Consider the following 26853-nt stretch of genomic DNA (forward strand, 5'->3'; position numbering starts at 1 on the left):
TGCAAAAGAAGTTAAGTAAAAACTGTTACCTTAAGAGCTTCTTCGGGGACCCTCATTTCTCCTTGTACTACAGTGAAAAGATTTGTATGTAAACAGGGCTAAGGAAGAATATAACCTCAAATTTCTTGTAATTGAGCTAAAAATGATCATCAAATATAATTTGGAAATTGTTCTATTTCAACAGGCAATTACAGCGGAATTATTATATTTCCCCTGAATAGTTAAATCTTAAAATATGCTCCCAAATATAAACATTTTCATTTAAACATACTAAAAACCTTAAGATCCAGCAAGTTTTCTAATTTTAAGTAAAGGTGGCCCTCAAGAAGCAAACAACTGGGTAATTAATCAGAGCACAGAGACATTTTCAATTTTCACTAACAATAATATGAGATAACTACAATGAAGAAAATTATGTGAAAACATATACATAAGAAAACATGCATCAAATTATATTGATAGCTAATCACAAAAATGTAAGGAAATATCTCATCGAGGATTAATCAACAGCAATTCCTAAAAGAATTTGATTACTCAAACTTCATAAGCATTGATAAAAATATACTTCACTTTGCAAGTACAAAAGAAATGCTATAATTAGGGTCCTTACAGCGACCACAGCCATGACTGTTCCCCATGAACTGCAATCAAGGTCATATTACATTATCAAACAATGGATTCTATACCAAGATTAGATTAGAACCAAGTGCTAGATATAATGAATGCCTTCATTACTAAGCCAAAAAGAACAATGCCTCTGTATATTAAAAAGATCTATTCACTAAAGAGTAGAGGTCACATTTCCCACCATTACTTAACTCTGTAATGAAAGGACTTTTATAACCACGTACTAAATTCTATTCTTTGCCAGTTCAGAGCACTTATGACTTCAAGGGTAGAAAGCTGTAACTATCATGACTACTTGGGGAGAAAAAGATGACTTCCCAAGCATAAGGGAAGTGGGAAACTTGTGAGTATTTACTCTAGGTTTCTACTTGTTAAAATAATAAAAATTCAGAATTGTAAATATAAAGAGTTTTGGGAAATATTCTGTTCAATTCCATTAATCCTTCTGTTTCATAAATAAAGAACTTGGGCAGTGGACAGACAGAAACCAAAACAAGAGTCTAGTCAACCGAATCCCAGGCCAGGGCTCTCCTATTAATCTACATTGCTTTTTCCTATAGCCTTGAAATATTAAAATTTTCCTTTTTGTCACATTCATACACTGGTATATATTTGCTGGTACATATGGAAATACACATCTCATAACTAAGTATATTTAATAAAAGATAATGTCTAAATTGCAAACATATGGAATCAATCTAAATGCCCATCAACTGATAAGTGGATTAAGAAAATGTGGTATATATATACCGTGGAATACTACTCAGCCATAAAAAAGAATGAAATAGTGTCTTTTGCAGCAACTTGTATGGAACTGAAGGCTATTACTCTAAGTAAAGTAACTCAGGAATCAAAAACCCAAATACCACATGTCCTCACTTCCAAGTGGGACCTAAGCTATGGGTACACAAAGGCATATAGAGTGGTATAATAGACACTGGATAATCAGAAGTGGGGAAGTCGGAAGCGGGATGAGGGATGAAAAACTACCTGTTGAGGTACAATGTATACTACTCAGGTGGCAGGTGCACTAAAATCCCAGACTTCACCACTGTACAATTCATCCATGTATCCAAAACCTCACTTGTACCCCTAAAGCTATTGAAATTTCTTTAAAAAGACAAAAATGTGATTAAGCTATTATAAGAAAAAACCTAGAGTTTGGTAAGTATACATACATTCACATATTTATATAATATATAATATGAATTTTATATAAACATGTATATATAATGTAGAAAAACACTGGCACGACTATTGCAGATATTAGAGAAGTTTTTCATTCTCTTCTGAAAATTGCTCTTTATCTAATGTGGTTACAGATGTGAGTTCCCTGAAGCAATATTATGGTAAAAACTTTGCTTTAAATATAATAATAATATGGTCTAGTAATTTTGTTTTAGCCCCCAAAAACTCATAAACAGCTAGAGAAAATTCATAGCATTCCTACTTTTTTTTTTTTTTTATGGGAAAAGGCATTAAAAACTGACAATCATTACCGTTTTTTCCATGGAAAACACAAGTGATTTCAGCCTGTTGTGAGGGTTTTCGGGTGCTTCAGGCTTACCTCCTGGGAGTGCCCAAAGGCAATCTCCCAGGGCCCATCTAAGGTATCCTCTTTAAACCTAGACACGCTTCAGGTCATGGAGAGCTTGAGAGGAGTCATCCTTCTAAGGTTCAAACATTTTACCTTCCAAAAAGGTTTCTGTGTGTGGAAACGAAGAAGGCCTCAAGAAGCCTCGTTTGGGTCATTAACTCATCCGGGAACTCTGGCGTAACGGTGAGATCTGGAGACTGCTCTAGCCCCAGCTTTTGACAAACTGAGGTACAATAACTTATGGTATCAGTAAGCTATAAAAAGTTTGAATTCTTATTTATTAAAAATCATAATTTGATAGGTTATTTCCCCATTTCTTTATATAAGACTATGACTGCTATTCTAAGCCATCCCCCTGTATTGACCTAAGTCAATTTATTCAAGAAATGTTTATCTAAAAGTAGGACTGTGGACACTCCCCTGAACACTAGTAATGTGTTCTTAGACATGGTTCCTCCCACTCTTTTATTTTAATGACAAGATTAAAAACAGAGCAAAATTTTAAACCGCGTTAGTCATTCCAAGGAGTATGACCTAAAATATGAAGTGTCAGATATCACTGTAAACATGTCTTTCAAAAATCATGTCAGATAAGTAAGAATACTTGAATAAAATTATTTTATACAAGGAAAGATCAGAAAAACATATTTTTCAAAACTAATATATTTTATACATGTGATTTTAAAAAAAATGTAATAAGGCTATCCCTAGAAATTCTTGAGTTACCCAAAACTGTTTCCTTTTCATTAAAAATATGGAAATTTTCCCTCATTTAACAATAATTGATAATAAAACACACAATTATGCTAAATTAGAGTCCACAGAGTATTAGTAAGGTAGGTCCTAGGAGACAATAAGAGTTTAAAAGAAAGTTAAGAGCAGGAAATTTTCTAAGGAGAAAATTTTATCTATTTGTTTAATTTTGCCTATACCTTCAGAAAAATGTATCATTTTATTTTAGGAGATGACTATCTTTCCAACTTGTAGAAGACCCTGTTCTTTAAAAACACAGTTTTCAAACAACTGATTTAAACGTCTCTATCACTTCATTCTTTCATCCAAAAAAGCTCATTTCCATTAATTTTAAAAATTTAGTTCTTTTAAGCTTTGAGAAATGTCCTCTATTTTTGAAATTTGAAAAATATTAACATGTTCATGTTTTGTTATGGATATCAACCACATAAATAAGGAAAAATCTTAACTTCTCTTAATTAAAGTGCTTAATTTTTGCTTACGTTTAACTTCCCCTTGATCATTTCAGCAGCCATTATCTGGACAGCCCACCAAACAGTGGTACATATAGCGCTGGAAGTACAGATTAATTATAGTTTTAGACGCTATGACATGTGTTGGAGTTTTCTTTAACCTGGTTTCCAATATGATTAACCCAATCATTTTGTGGGCCATTATGCAGGAATATAAAACTTCTTTGGGAAAATATATAAATCACAATTTTAAAATACAAGGTACTGGGTTCTTACTTATGATGACTTATACTATTAAAATGATGAGGCGGTGGATCTTGTGATTCAAGATATTTAAGTAATGTGTAAATAATTTCCCATGACATGTGGAAACCATACTGTACTCTGCTTTTCCTCCTAGCACATTAGTGGTTTCTTCTTAGTCTCTTTTACTGGTTCCTAATCTCAGCCATCTCTTAATATTGGGAATGTACCAGGTGTCAGTCCTTGAACCTCTTATCAATCTATATTCAGTCCCTTAATGATCTCATTCAGTCTTATGGTTTTAAATATTATTTATATAATAAAAATCCCCATTCACATCTTTAGCTTCTACTTCACCCCTGTATACAACCTTACATTCAACATGCCCCAAATCAACTTCTCAAACTTCTGGATAAGATGGAGTAAAAAGAATTGGATTTATTCTCCTACATTAAACAACTAAAAGATGGGTAAAACACATGACACAATGTTTTACAAGACAATTGGCTTCAGGCAACAAAAGACAATGATCTCTGAGAGAAGGGCAACAAAGCAAGAGTCCAATCACTGCCCCAACTCACTGCCCTGTGAAAGTTTCTAGGTCACACTGCGAGGAAGAATAATCCAGACAGAGCCTGGCAGACTCCCTGAGTTGTGGTGGAAATGAAGTCAACAGTCCAAGCAAATCAACATTACCGGAATTCACAGGACTGAGTACTGAAGGGAAGCCTGCACAGAAAGAGAATTCCAGACATATTCAGTCTCTGGAAAACAATATTAGAGATAATAGTACCCAGTGCCCACACAGGGCCAGGAGTACTACCTACTCCCAACAGCCAGACTGTGAAACCTCATGCATGATTCATGAGTCACTGGGTAGAGCACAAGTCAGCAAACTTTTTCTGTAAAGGGCCAGATAGTAAATCTTTCAGGTTTTTCAGGCCATATGATCTCTGCTTCAGCTACTCAACTCTGCAGTGCAAAACAGCCTGAGGGCCAGATTTGGTCAATGAGTTTACTGACCCCCTCCCATAGAACATACAGAAAGGTCTTGCCTCAGTTGTTGGTAATAATTAGCCCAGAATAATCTTAGAAGCCTAACAAATCTTAAAGACCCAAAGTGATAAAACTGTTTCCAAGTAACTTGTATTCCAGAACAATGCTCAAATAATGTTGATACAAATACTAAAAGATGCATATAACACTCAGCAAAGTAAATTCACAATGCCTGCCATACAATAAAAAATTACTGTGAGTGTAAAAATTAATCAATGGAAATCAACCCAGAAGAGATGAACAAACTTTAAAATAAATAATGGTGGAGATTTTTTCTAAATTTGATTGAAACTATAAAGCCACAGGATTTTAGAAGGTCAACAAACCCCAAGAGGGTAATAAAAAGCAACAAACAAAAAGAAGAAGAAAGAAGGAAGAAAAAAGAAAGAAGAAAGCTACACCAAGACACATCATAATCAAACAGTTCAAAGCCAGGGACAAAGGAAAATAATGTGAGTGAGAATACAGTGGAGCAACATCTTTAAAGTGCTAAAAATAAGAAAAAGCCAACCCAGAATTCCATACCCAGCAATAATCTTTTTTTTTTTTTTGAGATACAGTCTCACTCTGTTGCCCAGGCTGGAGTGCAATGGCGTGATCTTGGCTCACTGCAACCTCTGTCTTCTGGGTTCAAGCGATTCTCCTGCCTCAGCCTCCCGAGTAGCTGGGATTACAGGCGCGTGCCGCCACACCTGGCTAATTTTTGTATTTTTAGTAGAGATGGGGTTTCACCATATTTGCCAGGCTGATCTCAAACTCCCAACTTCATGATCCGCCCGCCTCGACCTCCCAAAGTGCTGGAATTATAGGCATGAGCCACCGTGCCCAACCAATAATATCTTTCAATAACTAAGGTGAAACACTTTTCTAGACATATAAAAGCTGACAGAATTCATCACCAGCAAAGCCATAGTACAAGAAATGTTGAAGGAAGTCCGACAGGTAGAAACAAACTGACATATGAAAATATGGATCTATACAAAGGGATGAAGAGTACCAGAAACTGAAGCTTCATGGGTATAAGACATAAGTACAAAGGGTATAAAAAATGTATTTCAAAATACATATTTTAATTATTTAAACTTCTTTAAATGACAATTGACTTTTTACTAATAACAACGTAGTATGAGTAGGACAAAAGAAAGTATACTGCTTTTTCTTTTTTTTTTTTTTGAGACAGAGTCTCACTCTGTTGCCCAGGCTGGAGTGCAGTGGTGCAATCTCCACTCACTGCAAGCTCCGCCTCCCGGGTTCCCGCCATTCTCCTGCCTTAGCCTCCCGTGTAGCTGGGACTAGAGGCACCCGCCACAACGCCTGGCTAATTTTTCGTATTTTTAGTACAGACGGGGGTTTCACTGTGTTAGCCAGGATGGTCTTGATCTCCTGACCTCGTGATCCGCCCGCCTCGGCCTCCCAAAGTTCTGGGATTACAGGCGTGAGCCACCATGCTCAGCCCCAAAAGTATACTGTTGTAACGTCCTTGCATAATATGTAAAGTGGTATAAATGTCACTTGAAGATAAAACTTGAAATTAGAGACAAATTTTAAGTCCTAAAGCTACCACTAAAACAACAACAAAAAATTATTGCTAATAAGCCAACAAAGGAGATAAAATGAAATAATAAAAACTATTCAAATAACTCAAATGAAATCAGAAATGGAGAAAAAGAAAACATAAAACTAATGGGCCAAACAGGATACAAATTTCAAGATGATACATTTAAACCTAACCACAGCAATTATCACATTAAATGTGAATGGCCTAAATCACCAAATAAAGGCAGAAATTATCATATCAGATAAAAAAGTAAGAACTACATGCTGCCTACTTTATATGTAAAGACAAACAGGGTAAAAGTTAAAAAATATAAATAGACAAAAGAAAGCTAGAACAACTATGATATTAAGACAAACCAGATTTCAGAGCAAAGAATCTTATTATGGATAAAGTAGATCATTTCATAACGATACAGGGGGATAATTCATCAAGAGAACATAATAATCCCAGTTGTCTATACAACTAATAAAAGAGCTGCAAATGACAAAGCAAAAAGTTCTGCAAGAAGGAGGGGGCTAACTTGTAATTATAGCCTGAGATTTCAATACCCCCTTCTTATTAATTGAAAGAGTAAGAAGACAATAAATCAGTAAAATACAGCAGACCTGAACACCCACCAAGCCAACCTGGCCTAACTAACATTTATAGAACATTCCAACCCCCAAAGAGCAGAATGCATATCCTTTTTAAGTACATATGGAACATTTACCAAGATAGAACATATTCTGGGTCACAGAACAAGTCTCAATGAATTCAAAAGGATTTGAGACATACAAAGTATGTTCTCCGAGCAAAATGGAATTAGAAATCAGTAACAGAAATATAGCAGAAAACTCCCCAAATATTTGGAAACTAAACAAACATATCTATGACTCAAAGAAAAAATTAAAAGGGAAATTAGAAACATTAAAGTAGAAATTGGGGTAAAATTGATAGCTCTAAACACCAGAACGAGAAAAGAAAGGTCTCAACTGAATGGCCTCAGCTCCTATCTAGGAGAAAGTTTAGAATAAAGATAACAGAAATCAAATAGAAAACAGAAAAATTGTGAAAACCTGGTTAAGCCTAAAGCTGGTATTTTGAGATGATTCTTCCCATATTCTCCATAATCAAATAGAAAACAGAAAAATTGTGAAAACCTGGTTAAGCCTAAAGCTGGTATTTTGAGATGATTCTTCCCATATTCTCCACAAAACCTGCTCTGCTACTGAGTTCTCTACCAGTTATTAAAACGATGCCTTCCTCTTTCATATTGCTTAGGCCTAAATTCTGGTTCATCCTTGACTCTTTCTCTTACTCTACATCCAATCTAATCAGAAAATTTTATTGGCTCCATCTTCAAAATACACACTGAATCATTTCTACCTCCAGATATATCACCCTGGTCCAGACCTCCTTTATTGTTCACCAGAACTACTGCAGTAGCCTCCTAACTGGTCTCTCTTTTCATACGCCTGCCCACTTCACCCTTAGTTTTCTTTGAACAAGAGTAGCCAGAGGATCTTTTTACACATATGTCATTTATCACTCCTCTGATAAAAAAAACACAAACCTTCAAAGACTACCCATTTCACTCAGAATAAGTCAAAATCCGTATAATATCCTATGACAACTGATATATTCTGACCCCTAATATACGCAAGTTCTTTGCTGGCTCCGACCACGCTGGCTTTTCAACGCTATCCTCCAATACGTCAAACGTGTCTCTGCTTCAAGCCCTGTGCACTGTACGCTCATCTGTTCGCAGGACAGTTTCTCCGCATGTCCACATGGCTAACTTCTTTACTTTCTCCGCATCGTTGCCCCAGTGCTGGCTTCTCACTGAGGTCTTCATGAATATTCTTTTCAAAACTCTAACTTCCCACTTAGCAACACTAGCTCTCTGCCTCCCCCTTTCACACGCTTTTCCACAGAACTTACCATCCTCTAATACCCTCACTCCTAGTGTGTGTTGTCAGTCCCTTCAATCCCATTAAAGTGTAGGCTACAGGAGGACAGTGACTATGATCTATGTTATTCACAATTATATTCCCCCAAACCACTGGGACTATGCCTGGAACATAAGGGACATTTAATAAATAATTAGAAAATGAATAAACTTAGGTTTCCTTATCAGCCTCATTTTTGGCTACCTGAAGATGACCACTTTCTGGTTTTTCTTGATTACTGCAGCATTTTAGTGCTCCTCATGAGTTTACTGTCATTTTAAAAGCTTGTATATTTCACTGAGTATGTGTTTCTCCAAATCATTTATTTCTCCAGTTAGAAAAGAGACTTATGTTGCCTAATTCTAGTCTCAATCCATGTTAAATTGCTCCTTCTAGTGCTGGAGCATTTTATTTTATTTTATTTATTTGAGACAGAGTTTCGCTCTGTCAACCAGGCTGGAATGCAGTGGCACAATCTCGTCTCACTGCAACCTCCGCCTCCAAGTTGAAGCAATTCTCCCTGCCTCAGCTTCCCGAGTGGCTGGGATTACAGGTGCCCGCCACCACGCCCAGCTGATTTTTGTATTTTTCGGTAGTGATGGGATTTCGCCGTGTTAGCCAGGCTGGTCTTGAACCCCTAACCTCAGGTGATCCGCCTGCTTTGGCCTCACAAAGTGCTGGGATTACAGGTGTGAGCTACCATGCCCGGCCTGCTGTAGCATTTTAATTAAAATCGTTTTTCACTCCAAAGTATAGCAGTTTATAGATTGCCTATTAAGATTAATTTTAATTAGAATAAAGTACAAAAATGTCTTCTAACTAGTATAGCTAAATACAGACACAAGTAAATAAATAAAATCTGCTTTTAAAATTACATATATAATATGATTTCTGCCACTATAACAGATCCTATTTTAAAATAATAAAATTATATGAGCCTCCTCTGGGCATCCAGACAGTAGTTATGGCTCAACGTTAAGTGTACAACCCTAAGAAAGTCTTTGGGACAAAACATTTGTCCCAACAATTTTAGACAGACATATTATGACCTGGTATGTAAGAGAAAAATGTCAGTTTGGTGTTAAGAAAATGGTATACTATCTATAAAAGCATGAGGTTTCTTCCTCAATAGTTTCTTCTTGATATAAAATTCAAAGTTAACTTTACAGAGTTTTACTAAAACTTGAATTTCCTAGTATTTTCTCATGATTCGAAACAGTTGATGCCAAATGGATTAAAGGAGGTACCTAAATTCAAAATATACTTCTATTTGTTCTTGATGAAACTTAGGCTGGTAGAAAATGACAACCATTCATTAAGGCTTTAATGCTAATTCTTAATTATTTCACTGACGCATATTTTTTTAAAGACTTAAAATATACACAAGTATTACTATTTAATGGTTTGGCTTTTTGTATATTCCTTTGGCTCTATAAGTGTGAACATTATAAGGTATGCTACAAAACTTTCTTAGATTTAAACTTTAAAAAGTTGTAATATTATTTTTTGTAATTTTTTGGTTTTTTTTTTTGAGATGGAGTCTCGCTTTGTTGCCCAGGCTAGACTGCAGTAGTGCGATCTTGGCAAACTACAACCTCTGCCTCCTGGGTTCAAGCGATTCTCCTGCCTCAGCCTCTGGAGTAGCTGGGATTACAGGTGCGTGCCACCATGAACGGCTATTTTTAAATTTTTTTTTGTATTTTTAGTAGAGACAGGGTTTCACCATGTTGATCAGGCTGGTCTCAACCTCCTGACCTCATGATCCACCCGCCTCGGCCTCCTGAAGTGCTGGGATTACAAGTGTGAGCCACAGGACCTAGCCTATTTTTCATAAATTTCAAGGAACAATTTCATATAGTGTTAATACATTTACTTTGGACATCAACTCTATTTAGCTGAGACTACACTTTTTCTGCTACAGTGACAAAAGTCCATCCAAATTGCTATGCTTAATACATTCTTTATTACCAAAGTTCCAATAAAAGTAGTAATTCAAAAAAACTAAAACTCAAAAAAAAAATTCAGCATAATATGGAATAGCTGTATTTTAATTAAATGTACATAAGTCCTTTTTACAAAGCTTCTTGCCTACTATGAATGGAAATGTCTTCCTTCTTCTGCCATCATGCTCCTTCCCTTCACTACAGATTCTTCACGCTACCCCATGCAATTTAATACAATCATGTTCTTGTTCAATTATTAGATTCCTAATTTTAAACATAAGAATTTTAAGTACACACTAAATGCATATTGTGGATTAATCAGAAAGTGTAGGTCTTAGAAGACACAGGATATTGAAAAGTTTGTATTTAATAGGCAATATAGCTGTGATGCATAAAACAGTAACGGGAGAGATGGAAGGAAAAGTAGGTTTAAATTCTTACATTCATCCCAGGAGGCTGATTCACGCATCATGTTCTACCTGAAAGCAATCCCTAGGCCGGACTAAAATTAAACATTCCCCTGTCCTCTCCCCAGTTACATTCTTTGATGCTCAAATTATATATGCAATAGCACTTCAGTGAGACTGCTGCTGAAACTATATAAATAGAGAGAGGGGAAAAAAAAAAAAACAAACGCTGAGTCCACCAACTTTTCCAGGATTATTTTTAGGAACAGGCATAATAACTAAAAATACATATGTATTTTAGTATAGGAAGGCACCCAATAAATAGAAATTCTGGCATATCTATATTGTGAATTGTGTTTCAAAAATGTTAATTTACACCACAGTAAACATATTTGAATAAACTTAATAAGTACATAAAACCATTTAAGGATATCATATCCAAATCTCAGCTTATCTTCAAGTTTCAAGGTGATATAAGTCTGTTCCGGAATCCTTACATCATTCACAAAAGTCTACAAGGAAACAAAAAAAGATGTTAGGTTACATATGAGGTATTAATTCTTACATTTTAGATAAGCAAATTCTCAAATCTGAGAGTTAAAAGTACGTATCATATGGTGGCTAATACAGCCTGAGTATCATAAGATGTGCCATGCAGCCTGTAGGATGAGAAATGATTTTATACTAAGCCTTTTATCTCTATTACTGGTAACACACAAAGAACCCAGTGCTGCCAAGATGGATTTAGGCACTTAGAATAGTTCCTAAAAATGGTGCCAAGAAAAGCTCCTAATCTAAAGCTGGCAAACCGTAAAGGGTAAAATATTTAACTGTTAATATACCATCAGGGTTTGCTCGACCCAATTTTAGATTTTTGAGAAATTCTGACTATGTGTAAGCACTGACATTTCACTACTTTTAGTTTTGGAATTATTATAAAGAAGAAGAAGAAAATTTACTTTAAGAAAATAGAACAAAACTGAATTCAGTTTGCAATTGTCATATGGGTCCTTTGGATCCTTTTAGGAATCTGAGATACATTATAAGGTTTCAGTGATCTTATTTTTCCGATATGTTGAAATTCTGCTATTTTATCATCCTAGTAACTATTTAATCTTTACTCACCAATTATTCCTAACAACGCTAAAAGTGACCCAAATAATAAGACAAAATAACAGAAGCAATAACCAACAAAAAATGTCGTAAGCCACATTTACTATTGTATTTTCTTTCTTCTCTCTCTCTCTCTCTCGCTCTCTTTCTTTCGGGGTCGCAGTGGTGCGATCATGGTGCACTGCAGCCTTGATTTCCCAGACTCAGGTGATTTTCCTACTTCAGCCTCCTGAGTAGCTGGGACTACAGGTGCCTGCCACCACGCCCAGCTAATTTTGTGTGTTTTTTTGTAGAGACAAGGTCTCCCCATGTTGTTCAGGCTGATCTCAAACTCCTAGGCTCAAATGATATGCCCATTTTGGCCTCCCAAAATGCTGGGATTACAGGTGTGAGCCACCATGCCTGGCCAAGTTATATTTTCTAGTGGGCACATAAAAACGGAAACAAGATAGAGGTGAGATTAGTTTTAATAATATATTATACATTTCACCTAATATATCCAAAACAGTACCATTTCAGCAAATTATCAATATAAAAACTAACAAGATAGTTCACATTCTTTTTTTTCCTTTTTTTGGTACTACATCTTCAAAATTTAGACTACTCCACATTTCAAGGGCTCAACAGGCACCCACGGTCAGTGGCTACTGTAGTGAAAAGCACAGACCTAGAAGTATGATGCAATAGTGAAATAAATCACTATTTCATCATTCTTTAGTTATCTTACTGCAGTGGCCAAAATAGTCATCATCTTTCCAAGAAGATATAAAAGACATCTGGAGATACAATCTTAATACATTTTGGGGTTTCTTTTTTCACCTATTAAAGAGCACAGTTGAAAATTCAGAATTTCTGATTTAACATTCATAAAGGCAAAGAGAAGAAAACAGACAGGAAGATATTTCATAATTGGAGAGTGGGATTCTAGACTACAATAATGATGATAAAGCTGACAGCATAAGCAAAATTAGTAGACTCTGTGTCTTCAGATGAAGACAGTCACAGACACATTTTCTCTAATGCAAGAATCAATGAGAAAGAATGTTTCCACGGAAAAAAAAGAAATTTTCATCCAGTTAGTCATTCAGTAAGAATCATGCAGTATTTTTCAAAAAGAATATGAATGATTTTGGGTTTTGTGGGGATTTTGGCGGTTTCGTTTTTGGAGTTCTTTCTGAGACAGGGTCTCACTCTGTCACCCAAGACGGAGTGCAGTGGCACGGACCATATCTCATTCTGAAGCCTCGACCTCCCAGGCTCAGGTGATTCTCCCACCTCAGCCTCCTCGGTAGCTGGGACTAGAGGCTGGTGCCACCATACCCTGCTAATATTTAAATTTTTTGTAGATGGGGTCTCACTATGTCATCCAGGCTGGTCTTGAATTCCCGGGCTCAAGCAATCCTCCCGCAGTGGCCTCCCAAAGTGCTGGGATTACAGGCATAAGCCACCGTGGCCAGCCTCATTTTAAAAGAAGTGTCATATTTTACAAGCAATACTGACAGCCTTCTTTCTTTTTTTCACATCTGTGTTCCAATACTTATCTGACATAGTATGTAAGTGGACATATTCTCAACACAAGTATCTATACAAAGGTGACTAGAAGGAAAGAGATGATGTAGACATAAAATTACTGGGTTGAGCTTCTAATTATTGTTTATAAATCTAAAAATAACAAATGTTTTGCAGTTATGGAGGAAAAAAGATGGCTATCCTATTAACAAAATTATAAGCTGTTAAGGTTTTTTTTTTTTTTGAGATGGAGTCTCGCTCTTGTTGCCCAGGCTGGAGTGCAATGCGGATCTCAGCTCACTACAACCTCTGCCTCCCAGGTTTCAGCCACTCTCCTGCCTCAGCCTCCCAAGTAGCTGGGATTACAGGCGCCCGCCACCAAGCCCGGCTAATTTTTGTATTTTTAGTAGAGATGGGGTTTCACCAGGTTGGCCAGACTGGTCTCAAACTCCTGACCTCAGGTGATTCACCTACCTCGGCCTCCCAAAGTGCTGGGACTACAGGCATGAGCCACTGCACCCAGCCAGAGTTTTTAAAACACTGTGTTTTGACCATGCAAGAACAAGAAGAACCAGAAATAATACACTAGAATCAACTGAAGACACACAGTACTTGAGATCTGGAATCAGCATTTATAAGACGGATATATGTTCCAGGTGAATACATGTCAAATGATGAGCAGTTAGTCGCATTCAAACAACACTGCCCATTTTGGGTAGTATATACCTTTAAACACCAGGGAAACATGGAAGAAAATTTGAGTATGTCATGTCTAATTTTTTATTAAAATTTCAAGTTGTTTTAATTACCCTTTTACTCTTAATTTTGTAAATTATTTGTACAATCTGTTTTTATTCTTTTGTAAATTATTTATACAACCTGTTTTTATTCTTTTGTAAATTATTTATACAATATGTTTCTATTCTTTTGTAAATTATTTGTACAATATATTTTTATTCTTTTGTAAATTATTTGTACATACGTTTTTTAAAAAGGGTCCACTGGATACAGATGCTAAATGGTGATGACTATCTTTACTGGCTTACTTAGAGTTAAGGCCCTAGAATTTCCTCTAGATTTATAGAACACAGAACAAAAGTATGCTTAACTGCCTGTGCAGACATCAAATAAACACCCAACAAGTTTTTCTTTGATAAACTGAAATTTTAAAAATTACTTTATTCTTTCCTTTTTAATTCCAATTTTCCTTTTTAATTACTTTATTCTTTCCTTTTTAATTCCATTTTTATCATCTTCTATATTACTAGATTTGAGATGGCCATAATAGCTTATTTGCGAAAACTGCCCTTCCATGGTGAGGAAGTTACAGTAAAATACATAAATGGATTAGGTTATTAAATCCTCAAATTCCTATGCATAAATAGCTCTTTGTAATATGCCATAAAATAACAGTTTTAAGTCTACAAAAGAAATTAGAAAAAGTTACAATCTTAGCTTCAAGCATATATATGGAGATAGTGGAATATCATGAAGACTCTAGATTATATCTTAGAATGAGTTATGAGTTGTCCTAAATCACAAGCTTCCAACATGTTTTACAGAAAGGTTGAAACTGGAATACAAAGAAAATTCAAAGGCTTCTGAGACATAAACTCTAACTTCAGGTTCATTTCCAAAATGAAGATTTCAGAGTGTTTTCAAACTTATGTCTTGAGTTTACCAAAGTATTCGGAGGATACAGTCATGCATTGCTTAACAACAGGGAAACATTCTGAGAAACGCATCACAAAGTGATTTACTTCACTGTACGAACATTACAGAGTTTACGGTACTTCCACTAACCTAGATAATATAGCCTACTACACACCCAGGCTGTGTTGTATATCCCATTGCGCCTAGGGTACAAACCTATACAATACAGCATGTTACTATACTGAATATTGTATGCAATTGTAACACAGACAGGAATATTTCTGCTCCATTATAATCTTATGGGACCACTGCTGTGTATGTGGTCTCCCATTATGGGATGCATGATTGTAATTAAAAAACAGGAGAAATGAGGAAAATGATGAAAAAGGATGAAAGAAAATGTTAATTTACTAATGTCTGCTAGGCAAAAGATAAACAACTAGATACAGTATTGAAGAGGAGTGCTACAGTACTGAAGTTCTGAGCCAATTTTATTTGAAACTATCTCTAATAACCTAAAACACCACATTCATTCAAAAGGCCTACGATGACCTAGAAGATCCATTTAAGTTTAAGACTGCATAACTCTCTTAAATATTAAACACCTGTTGCATGTTGAACATGTGTACTCGGCACTTTCAGAGATGAAGAAACATATAATTTTAACATGCTGCCATTTATGACAGAACTATTCCCTAAAGTCTAAAAAGGCTTAGGAAATATGAGCCAGACACAGTTTCAGTTCACAAAAATGCAAGTGAAAACATCTGTGAGGAAACAGTCTCCTGAAGGTCTAAAATCACCATTGGAAGAGAGAAAATTTCAAAGAGCAAGAGGAAAAATCATTTAACTACAACAAATTTTAATAGCTTAGATACGGAAAAAAAATGAGTTTTGTTTCTTTGTCAGTGCCATTTGAACACACCTCTACCTGGTGGTGAGGAAAATGAGGCAAAGAGAATGAAGTAATCATCAAGAGCTTGGAGTACGGAAGTGGCAATGTTGGGATTTGAACTCAGCTCTCTGAACTACAAATCCTATGAGCATTCCACATCAAGAAAGATTAGGTGCCCAAGCTAAACCAGCTCCCAAAATTCCTCCATTCAAACCACTAACCCCACAGAAGCAAACCAAACTTAAATAAATACCTATTTTATTTACATACAACTAAATGACATAATTGATAGTATAAAATCATATAGCCAGCACACATTACATTGATGATCTGGGAAAGTGAACAGAGTACAACCACCTCAATCTCTCTGCCACCTACAAAAGCCTCCTTTCCTTCCCTAACCTTTCCTTTCAACCTTTAGTGAAGACCATTCTCTACTCTATACCACACAGGTCTGATACTGGCAGGAACTCTAGTGTGCAAAGGGGACACAGTGTGGCTGGAACACACACTGCTGATGGGGGCAGTACAGCAACAAATGGCAGGCTTGGAATGGCACAGGAAGGGTGTGGCAGAGGCCATGGTGGCTACCAGAGAACTGAAGGCAAACAGGGGTTCCCAAAGAAAGAGAACCTTCAATGGGCTTGCAGGAAAATGGCCCATGAAAATATGAGCAACGGAACCGACTGTAGCATTCTCAGGCAGAACAACCTCATTCCTGGCGGCAATTCCATAAATTGTAGATCTAGGTCCCTTGGGAGTGTATTCTGGGATAGGGTGAAAGGGGACAGCAGTGGAAATGATCATTTTTACGTTGAATTTAGTTGGTAAGTGATTTTTCTAAACAGTAACAGTGAATTCTTTGAAAAGTGTATAGGCTACAGGGTGCTAACCTTGTCTTTGCTGCTTTTCTTACCATGATAAAAATAACTTACATTTACTGAATGCTTACTATGTACTGTTGTGTTTAAAATTATTAGCTTATTTATATCTTCACAACATACACAACACACTCACACAACCTGTGAGTACCATTTTATTATTTCTATTTTTAAAAAATTGAGGAGGCCGGGCGCGGTGGCTCAAGCCTGTAATCCCAGCACTTTGGGAGGCCGAGACGGGTGGATCACGAGGTCAGAAGATCGAGACCATCCTGGCGAACACGGTGAAACCCCGTCTCTACTAAAAAATACAAAAAACTAGCCGGGCGAGATGGCGGGCGCCTGTAGTCCCAGTTACTTGGGAGGCTGAGGCAGGAGAATGGCGTAAACCCGGGAGGCGGAGCTTGCAGTGAGCTGAGATCCGGCCACTGCACTCCAGCCCGGGCGACAGAGCGAGACTCCGTCTCACAAAAAAAAAAAAAAAAAATTGAGGAATAGGGAACTTAGGTAACTTGTCCAAGGTGACGTCAAAGCTGGGTCCATAACCACTACACTGTGTCCCCTACCTCCAAAATTTATACTTTTAACCTGATACTTAAAGTTCTAGAATAACATGGATAAGAATAGTAAATAGTCTGTGAATAATAGTCTACAAGTTCTCTTATGACTAAAATGCATGACAGTTGGTACTTCCTAGACTTTTGACATGTTTTGGCGGCTAAAGGCCTTTATGGCATGTTTCTTAGGCTGTCATTTGGGTAACAGTATATTTGTAATTTATGTAATGCTTTAAAGTTCCACACTAAGCACACACTCAAATGTACTGCTACATTTCATCCTCATAACAACACTACAGAACAGGAATTATTTCATCCCTTAATAGCTGAAGCAAGATTCTGCACTGCATCTTTGCTTTCATAAACTTCAACTCGTAACACATTCACACACTTTGGAAGGGAGTATATATGAGGAAACTGAATTTCAGAGAGATTAAGTGATTTGTCCCAGGTTACACTGCTGATAAATAACATATCTGAGTTTCAAATCCTGGTACTGATTTCTAACTCAAAATGCAGATGTTGCTCTCCATGAGTTAGTATCTTTCACAATATTATTGAGTATAATCAAATTATAAGAAAGATATCATTCATATTTCACCTGATTATTTTTGGAACCAATGCCAAGTAATTTCCATATTTGATCATAGTCTTTTAAAAGACTAAAATGCTGATGTAATTCCCACTTACTATTTTCCAAAATAATTATGTAAAGACATACAGACTACCACTGTTCATCTGTTGTCAAGATGAAACTTTCTAGACTTAAAGACAATATAACATTGTTAAAATAATCCACACATAGAAGTTAAAATTTTTCACTACAAATTCTTCAAGTAGAAAATTAATTCAATTCCACTCAAAGCAGATGTACTGGGTCCATGCACTGTGCAGAACTCTCTGCCAGGCACTGTGTTCACAGAAGCAGAAGGCACATGAACTTATTCAGGAGCTCATAATTCAGCACAGTACAGAGGTATAAAAGTAGATTTAATACCAGGCTAATCAAGCACACAAAGGCTTATGGGTGTGAAGAAGAAAGACAGAAATTCTAGCAAAGAGTTGAGAATCAAAATTGCTAACATTCATGCCTAATGTTACAACAGTTTCTACCTACTTTGCCCATCTCTGTTAATTTTAACCCTTTCAACATGTCAACATCAGCAGGTTAAAATTCCTAAGTAGGCCGGGCGCGGTGGCTCAAGCCTGTAATCCCAGCACTTTGGGAGGCCGAGACGGGTGGATCACGAGGTCAGGAGATCGAGACCATCCTGGCTAACACGGTGAAACCCCGTCTCTACTAAGAAATACAAAAAACTAGCCGGGCGAGGTGGCGGGCGCCTGTAGCCCCAGCTACTCGGGAGGCTGAGGCCGGAGAATGGCGTGAACCCGGGAGGCGGAGCTTGCAGTGAGCTGAGATCCGGCCACTGCACTCTAGCCTGGGCTACAGAGCCAGACTCCGTCTCAAAAAAAAAAAAAAAAATTCCTAAGTAAACAGGCCTCTGATTCATCTCTTCAAAAAGAAGTAGAATTTGAGCTTTACTTTAAAAAATGTGTACAACTTTTATGAATGGCAAGGGAGATGGGAGAAATAGTAGACTGAAGAAAATCTAACAAGTTATTTGAAGAAAGACATAGTATAGCAGGAAGACTGCTGTTTTGGAAGAAGAGCAAGGGAAAATGTAATGATGGAGCATCAATCTGAAAAGGAGAATAATGCCAAATGTGAGAATTTTCAAGGCAGACATGAAGAATGTACACTTAACTCTATGTGCTTTGAGGAAAAAAAAGGGCTTGAATAAAACAAAGAAAAAAAAAAAGTCTTGAATAAAACCAACAGAAAAACATGCCTACAAAAAATTTGTATTTATCTCAAAGAATAAATATAAAAGTCCTTCAGTAGCAGGTCAATTCAGAATTGGTAAAAAAAAAATGTATTACCATATTTGCCACATTTCTGCATATTCTTGTATACAATGTTTGATGCACATTTGAAAAGCATGAGTAGCCTGAAGCAGTTGGGATACACTTATTTCTGTTAAATTCACTTCAAGAATTTCAATAGCACAGATATGAACAACACAATATTTGCTTGTGTTTGCAGAACCATAAGAAAATGAAGAAACTGAAATAAGAGAAATAATTCAATACTTTAGCATTCTTTTTAGTTTGTGGCTACTTATATTATGCCAAATTTAGAAAGACCAAATGAAGAAATAAGAAAAAATTCACTTCAGTAACACAAAAATATATTCAAAGTATGAATTCCAAGAATAATGAACACTGGTGTTTAGATAATGTACTGTATTTGTGAAGGCAAATGGTTGTGTTGTTTCACCTTTTTTACTCTAGCAGAGAAAGCTGTCTACTCTCCGGCACCTTTCCATCTTTCTTTTCTTTTTTGTTTTTTTTTTTTTTTGAGACGCAGTCTCACTCTGTCACCCAGGCTGGAGTGCAGTGGTGCCATCTTGGCTCACTGCAACCTCTGCCTCCTGGGTTCAAGTGACTCCCCCGTCTCAGCCTCCTGAGAAGCTGGAACTACAGGCATGCACTACTACGCCCAGCTAACTTTTGTAGTTTTAGAAGAAACGGGTTTCACCATGTTGGCCAGGATGGTCTTGAACTCCTGACCTCAGGTGATCTCCCCACCTTGGCCTCCCAAACTGCTGGGATTATAGGTGTGAGCCACCGCGCCTGGCTCCATCTTTATTTTCTAAAGTTAACCACTACTTCTCTGTCCTTAAGAGTACTTTTTTGCATTCTTACTGCCATGACTTTGTACTGTTTTCCCTCATATAAATTATAGCCATATAGTGAAGTCCAGCTTAGGTTCCAGCTTCTTAAAGAAGTCTTCTTTAGCCATCACAGACAATGACAACCACCTTCTGGACTCATCTGCTTATACAGTTTCTTTGGAATATGGGCTAGTTTCATATTCTACTGGATGGTCCCCAAAGTGCTATGTACCTGATAAGCATTTAAAAATAAAATACAAATTCAAGATAAAGAAAATGTAGCTAGGAAATGTAATCTGATTTTTCTTCTTACAATATTAAACAAATGTTCAAAGACGACAAAAAATAAACCCTTAACTTACCCCATTTAGACTGCCCAAATCTTTCACTAAATGTTCATCCGTAGAGGCATCATAGTTGATGACAGCATGTTGCTTATCCACACTACGAGACTGAAAGAAATTTTTTAAGTTAATAAATACAAGAAAATACTAGAATAAATACCAATCACATTTTGGCTAGATACTAGCATTAACAGAACAGTAAATATACAGAAATATCAAAGTTAACGTGGATTAAATGATATTAAAATAGTGCCACTATACAACAAAAATTTGTAGCATCACTCCCCAAAGAGGAAAGCATTGAATTTGAAAGATATTCTTTTCTACTAAATTCACATGTTCTACTATTGAGAATTTACATCAGCTGACTTTGTTGAATGTATTAATTTTTTAAAATTTAAAACAGCTATAGAGAAATCATGTGAATTATAATTTTAAAATGTTTTATATATCTTATTGTAAAAAAATTTACCTTGTAGGATTTTCTTCTTTCAAAACTAAAAATGAGCATAAACTATATAAAGAGTCCAAAGACTTAGAGGAAAAGGGACACACTATGATATGTTTCAGAGCAGAATTATCTTCACTTAAAATATGGGTTCTAAAGCTGGAATTCACGGGACAGCTCTAAGAGGGAAAGGGACTGGAAGTCAAAAAAAAAGTATTTTAATGGCAAACTGTGGTTTTTGAAAATTGCTTTTAAGTTTCTTTTAAAGTTTTCTCTGTCTTTCTCTAAGCTCTGGTGCAGATGGAAGCACCCGAAAGAAGAACTATAAGCCTGTGGAAGCTGGTATTGAAAGGAAATATCATTATAGTCACAGAAGAAACAGTCTGTGAGCCAATGAATTGGAACTTGATCACCGTGTATTACGGGGTTACTGTGTGAACCCTGGTATACTAAAAGCAAAGGGAGTATCAAAAATGGGGAACAGACATGACTTCCAGTTTCTGGTTCAACATGCAAAGAATTTGAAGTCATCACTCCCATCTTCCTAATAAGAAAAATGTTGAACAAACTGAAAACCAAAAACTCATCTTAACTTTTATCAGAGACTTGAGGTCACAAGGCAAACGATCACCCTGAAAAGTAGAGACAAGCAAATACAGAGAGAATCACAGCTTGCCAGGAGCAGAAGCCACCGTGAGACACAGCACCCAGTAGGCCACCTTAAAGGTGAAGTGATTAATTGCTGAAGACTTGAGGGTGGACCAACTTGAGATTTTAAAAAACTCCTGCATTAAATCTAAAAATTACTTAAAATTCATTTTTGCCTTGTTTTAAATTTTTTTTTCTTCTGGTTAAGCTAATGAAATACTAAATTCAGTTCTTAAGTTGGTAAGAAGCAACATAGCACCACTCAGCAAAATAATTTCACCACATTGTCGATTTATCAAGTTGATCTAGTCTAAGGATAAAACCTCCAAATGTTGTAAGAGAAGTGAGATTTCAAGTACATGTAGGCTCTCAATAAATACTTAATGGATCCTCATAAATAATCTGTCTCTGAGGAAAAGAGTACACAGAAAAAGGGCAGAAATCCTTTGGACAATGGACTGAAATTCAAAGAAAAAAATTAAATTAGAGTTGAGAAAAGGTAAATTCCAAAGTAAAGAGAAACGTTACTATTAGATACAAGAATAAAGGAGTCGAACGGCTGCTCATGGAGCCAGAGAATGGTGGCTTTCAAAGGAGTGTGATAAACACAGATCAGGGATATTGAGAAAAAATGATTTGGGGAGGAAGTAATTTAGGACAGGCTGCTTCGCTACGTCTACAACTTGTTTGAAATCTGGAATATCCTTAATCTACAGTGTACCCTGCCCTCCAGCTGCTTATGGTGAACACTGACAGTACATAAACACCTACAGCAAGAGATAGAGCACTCTTACGACAAGAGAACAACAGAGTCCACTGAGTCGAGTGAGACGCCATTACAACTCCGGGGATTAGGGAGTGAGGAGTGGGCCTGTTATGTGGGATCCCAAGAATACATCGTTTGTTTGTTTAATAAAGACAGTAACAACTTTTCAAGAAGAGTAGTCAGGAACTCAAGGCAAAGAAGATCAGTTTAGTATTCACAGAATAAGACAATCCCATTTGTGTAACTATTTTTTAAACTAAGCAGCCAATGAAAAAAAAAATCCTATGTTTTTAGTTATCATGAAATGTATATAAAGTATCAATGTGTTTCAGCACCCACCACAGGAATTAAGCAGAAGACCAAGATTACAGAACATAATATGTAGTGACTGGGTCAAGGAAAACTGAGGGAACAGGAAGAGTATGTAATGGATATCTAACCACTTAAGCATTAATCTGTTTTCATTTCTACATAATCAAATTCACATTTCCTCTAAACTAAGCTGAACCAGAAGGTGCATGACAACTTGATGTTCACAACCCATTTGGATATTTCAATGAAAATTTAATAAAAATCCCTCAGAAATATGTAATTTAAATCCTAACAAAGACTGCTAACTTCATCACGTTTCTGATACTAATGGGAAAATCTTAGCTGATCTGAGCGTAAAACTGCAAAGACAGACAATTTTGACCAGGCCTTTTTTCCTGTTAAACTTCTGGCAAGAATGAAAGACTCTAGTCCCTGTCCTTTTATAGCAGGGGTGTCCAATCTTTTGGGTTCCCTGGGCCACATTGGAAGAAGAAGAATTGTCTTGGGCCACACATAAAATACACTAACAAGAGCTGATGAACTAAAAAAAAAAAAAAAAATTACAAAAAAACTCATAATATTTTAAGCAACTTTATGAATTTGTGTTGGGCCACATTCAAAGCCATCCTGGGCCCAGGCTGGATGGGCTTGTTTTATAGTGTTTTCCCTGAAGACTCTATGCCTCCTCCGTCTGATTCTAACTCCTAGAGACCCTCTTCCTGAGGCTGTGTACTCTTGAGGATCTATTTTACTTGGAGTAACTTACGGTAACTTTTATACTATCTGTATGTATCACGTAACATCACATTGTATACCTTAAATATACACAATAAAATTTGCTTTTAAAAATAGTCAACAATTTTTGCTTATGCTTGAACTCCTGGCAGGCATCATAATGAACATCTCTAAAAGTGCTGAAACTAATTTCCTTTATCACTGAAGTATCAGTGATCAAAATTCAGTTTTACTCCATGCTGTGCTGATTTTTGCAATGTCTTATTTTAAAAGTGTATAATGTGAAACTTTCCACTTACTAATAAACTTCCTTATTCTGAGAACTTATTTTTCAAAATAGAATCCTCAAGACTTAGAACTTTTTTTTTAGATGGTTCAAGGGGACAAAAAATTAATTAGAATGATAGCTGGAGCTAAAAGGAGAGAAAGTTCAAATCTAAATAGCACTGTTTTCTAAAGGAGTAGAAAAAGATTATATACCAATCTCAAGTTTTGGATAAACACATATAGAGAAGGCTGATAAAATTACCTGCAACATGAGCTCACAGTCATCTCTTCCAACAAAAATCATTTCTCGCGGCAGCCTGTGGCGAGTGCCTCCACTGCTCACCAAAAACCAGGATGTTAAGCTCATTTTCTGCTTAGCTTCTAAGTCTTTGGCAAAGCTACGTCATCCTGAAGAGAAACATGAAGCAAAATATACATTCAGATATTTTCAGCTTTAGTGGGCTATTCACCAAACACTGGAAGGCCTAAGAATAGAACTGCATTCATTCACACTTATACTAAATGAACTGTCCACAGGTCCCAGGAAATATATACATATATACTAAATTCTCATCAGTGAAGTAAGCCCACAGAATTGACTAAGAGTACAATTAAAAAGAAAGAGATTAAAGTAATAAGTAGGTTATAGTTTTCATACTTCTGAAAGCCTTTTAGCATAGTTTATAAAGGTCTATAATCCTCAAGTAAATGCTCATGTTAGCATCATGTTAGCATCAGAAAAATAGCAATACTGTACCAATAAATGTCTTAGGTATAAATGGTTTGAGAAAGACACAATGAATTCAGTGAGTATATATGATACCTGATTAAGAACTACGTTGACCAAATAAACTGCTCCTTTGTCTACCAAGTGTAAACTACAGAATGCAATTTCAATTTCTTTTTCCTCATGTGTACTTTATTTTCTTAATACATTTTCCTAGGGCAGCAATTCTGAAACATTCTGTTCTTGGGACTCTTTTAAACTCTTTAACAAATGAACTATACAGAGCATTTGTCTACATGAGCAATACACACACATACATATATATATATTTTACATATTAGAAATGAAACTGGTATTTATTAATTCATTTAAAATAACAATAATCCAATTTCATTTTAACATTACTAACATTTCTATGACAAAGTAACCATATTTTCCAAAACAAAAATAAGAAAGGTAGCACTATTTTACATTTTTCAAATCTCTTTAATGTCTACCTTAAAAAAATAAAACCTGATATCAGCTTTGAATTTAATCCATTGCCATATACTGCTTAATTTAATGATATATAAAGAAAACTTGGCTTCATACAAACAAACAGGTGGAAAAGGGAGAGGTATTTTAATACGCTTTTCAAATAATTGTAATTATTTAGTGATTTCTTTGATACTACATAAAAATTATACAAGCAGTAGTTTCTTGAAGGTTATTTGCAATATGGAATCTGAAACCATATTAATGAACTTTTCACACAATTTTATATAAAAATCCATCTCATGGCTGGGCGGGTGGCTCATGCCTATAATCCCAGCACTTTGGGAGGCCGAAGTGGGCAGATCACCTGAGGTCAGGAGCTCAAGACCAGCCTGACCAACATGAAGAAATCCCGTCTCTACTAAAAATACAAAATTAGCTGGGCATAGTGGCGTGCGCCTATAATCCCAGCTACTTGGGAGGCTGAGGCAGGGGAATCACTTGAACCCGGGAGGCAGAGGTTGCTGTGAGCTGCAATGGTGCCACTGCACTTCAGTCTGGGTGACAGGGCAAGACTCCGTCTCAAAAAAAAAAGAAAGAAAAGATAGACAAATAGATCAATGGACCAAACACATGGATAAAATTGAAACCTGGTTAGTAGTTTCTTCAGTAGCCAAGGCACATGATTCAACTCAGGTTCCTCTAAATGGTGGGAAAGGAGCCTTTGGGTTTCCAACTTGTATAGAATATGACCAAGGTCTTAACCAGATGTGATAGCAGGTACATTTCTTTCCAGAATTTCTGGATTAGTCAAATAGACATGGGTTTTAGAGTATACTTTCTGAGTTAAATTACCAGTCCCTCATGCTTTCTAAATGACTGCAAAAATATATGCATTATGTTTCTGCATTTCAGGTATCCCACCTGTAAGAGAGAGAAAAAAAAAAAAAAAAGCCAAGAAGATATCATCTAAAGATGCATTGACAGAAATTATCTGAAGTGACCATTTTGGAACTCTGGCATATAGTAAAAGAGGGTGATAAATGTCACAGAATTTCCATCTTTCATGGTAGCAGCTATCACTCATTCCACAGCCACAACCCCAACAGCTCCATGAAGCAGCCTGGGGACAGCCTCCTGCATTCCTAGTGTGGCTTCCTGGAGCCAAGGTACACAAAAAGGACCTAGTCTTCCAAATACTGGATTGCATGATCTCATTGCTGCTTTTGATTACTGAGGAACCAACACAACAGCAGGCCACCAGTACTTTAATACCCACGGGCCTAAGAAACTTCCAAGGAATTTATTATATAAAGACAATGTATGTGTGTTTTGTTTTTCTTTCTCCTTTTTGAGGTCAGATATTTAAAGCAATATTTATTAGGTCAATAGCTGACCACAGAGGAAACACAAGAAACTTCAGTGTCCACATATAACAAAAACTACACACCTTGCAAAAACTGTTTACAAAAGTCACAAACAGATAATCACTTCAACCCTGAACAAGTAAGATTCAGCAATCCCTGGAGAGTGCAAGAATTACATTTCCGGATGTACTACAACATAATTTTTAAAAGGTCTAGTTCTCACCAGGCATGGTAGCCGATGTATGTAATCTCACCACTTTGGAAGGTGGAGGAGGGAGGATTCCTTGAGCCCAGGAATTCAAGACCAGCTTGGGTAACATAATAAGACCTCACATCTATGAAAAATTAAAAAAAAAAAAACCAGCTGCGCATGGTGGCATCCAAGAGGTTGAAGCTGCAGTGAGCCATGATCAAGCTCTGCACTCCAGTCTGGACAAAAGAGTGAAACACTGCCTCAAAACAAATGAATAAATAAAAATAAGATAAAAAGTACAGTTCTCAAAAAATAAAAAATAACATAATGAAAATAAAGAAACAACAAAAAAGATTTGATAGAATCTCTCCTGTTAACGCCCATTGTAGTTATTAGTCGAAGGTGTTACATCAACTATCTACTGTCTTAAATATGTTGAATGAGCTAAGGAAAACCATCAACAAAAAAATTAGCAAAACAGTGTATGAGAAAAATGAGAATATCAGTAGGAAGACAGAAATTATGAAAAGGAACCAAACAAATTCTGGAGCTGAAAAGCAGAATAACTGAAGAAAAACTCATTAGAGGGGCTCAAAAGCAGATATGAGCAGGAGTTAGAAAGGTTCAGTGAACCTGAAGATAAGAACACTGAGGTTGTCTTATCT

General features: G+C 36.3%; 1 protein-coding gene across 14 annotated transcripts in view; it reads right to left on the reverse strand.

Annotated features, from left to right (window-relative positions):
• The window catches only part of CEP170 (centrosomal protein 170), a 129650-nt gene that overhangs the window by 76697 nt on the left and 26100 nt on the right, over positions 1-26853 (reverse strand). For 13 of the 14 annotated variants that reach the window (XM_003893689.5, XM_003893687.5, XM_009196370.4 and 10 more), the window contains exons 2-5: positions 23690-23835; positions 20270-20359; positions 10998-11076; positions 30-88 (exon numbers count right to left, since the gene is read on the reverse strand). In XM_003893689.5, the coding sequence (XP_003893738.2) occupies positions 30-88; positions 10998-11076; positions 20270-20359; positions 23690-23794 (333 nt within the window). In that variant the 5' untranslated portion in view covers positions 23795-23835. Of the gene's footprint in view, positions 1-29; positions 89-10997; positions 11077-20269; positions 20360-23689; positions 23837-26853 lie in introns of those variants that run through there. The other variant, XM_021934174.2, reaches the window with a different exon arrangement.

The sequence above is a fragment of the Papio anubis genome, chromosome 1 (assembly GCF_008728515.1).
Source record: "Papio anubis isolate 15944 chromosome 1, Panubis1.0, whole genome shotgun sequence".
Taxonomy (NCBI): domain Eukaryota; kingdom Metazoa; phylum Chordata; class Mammalia; order Primates; family Cercopithecidae; genus Papio; species Papio anubis.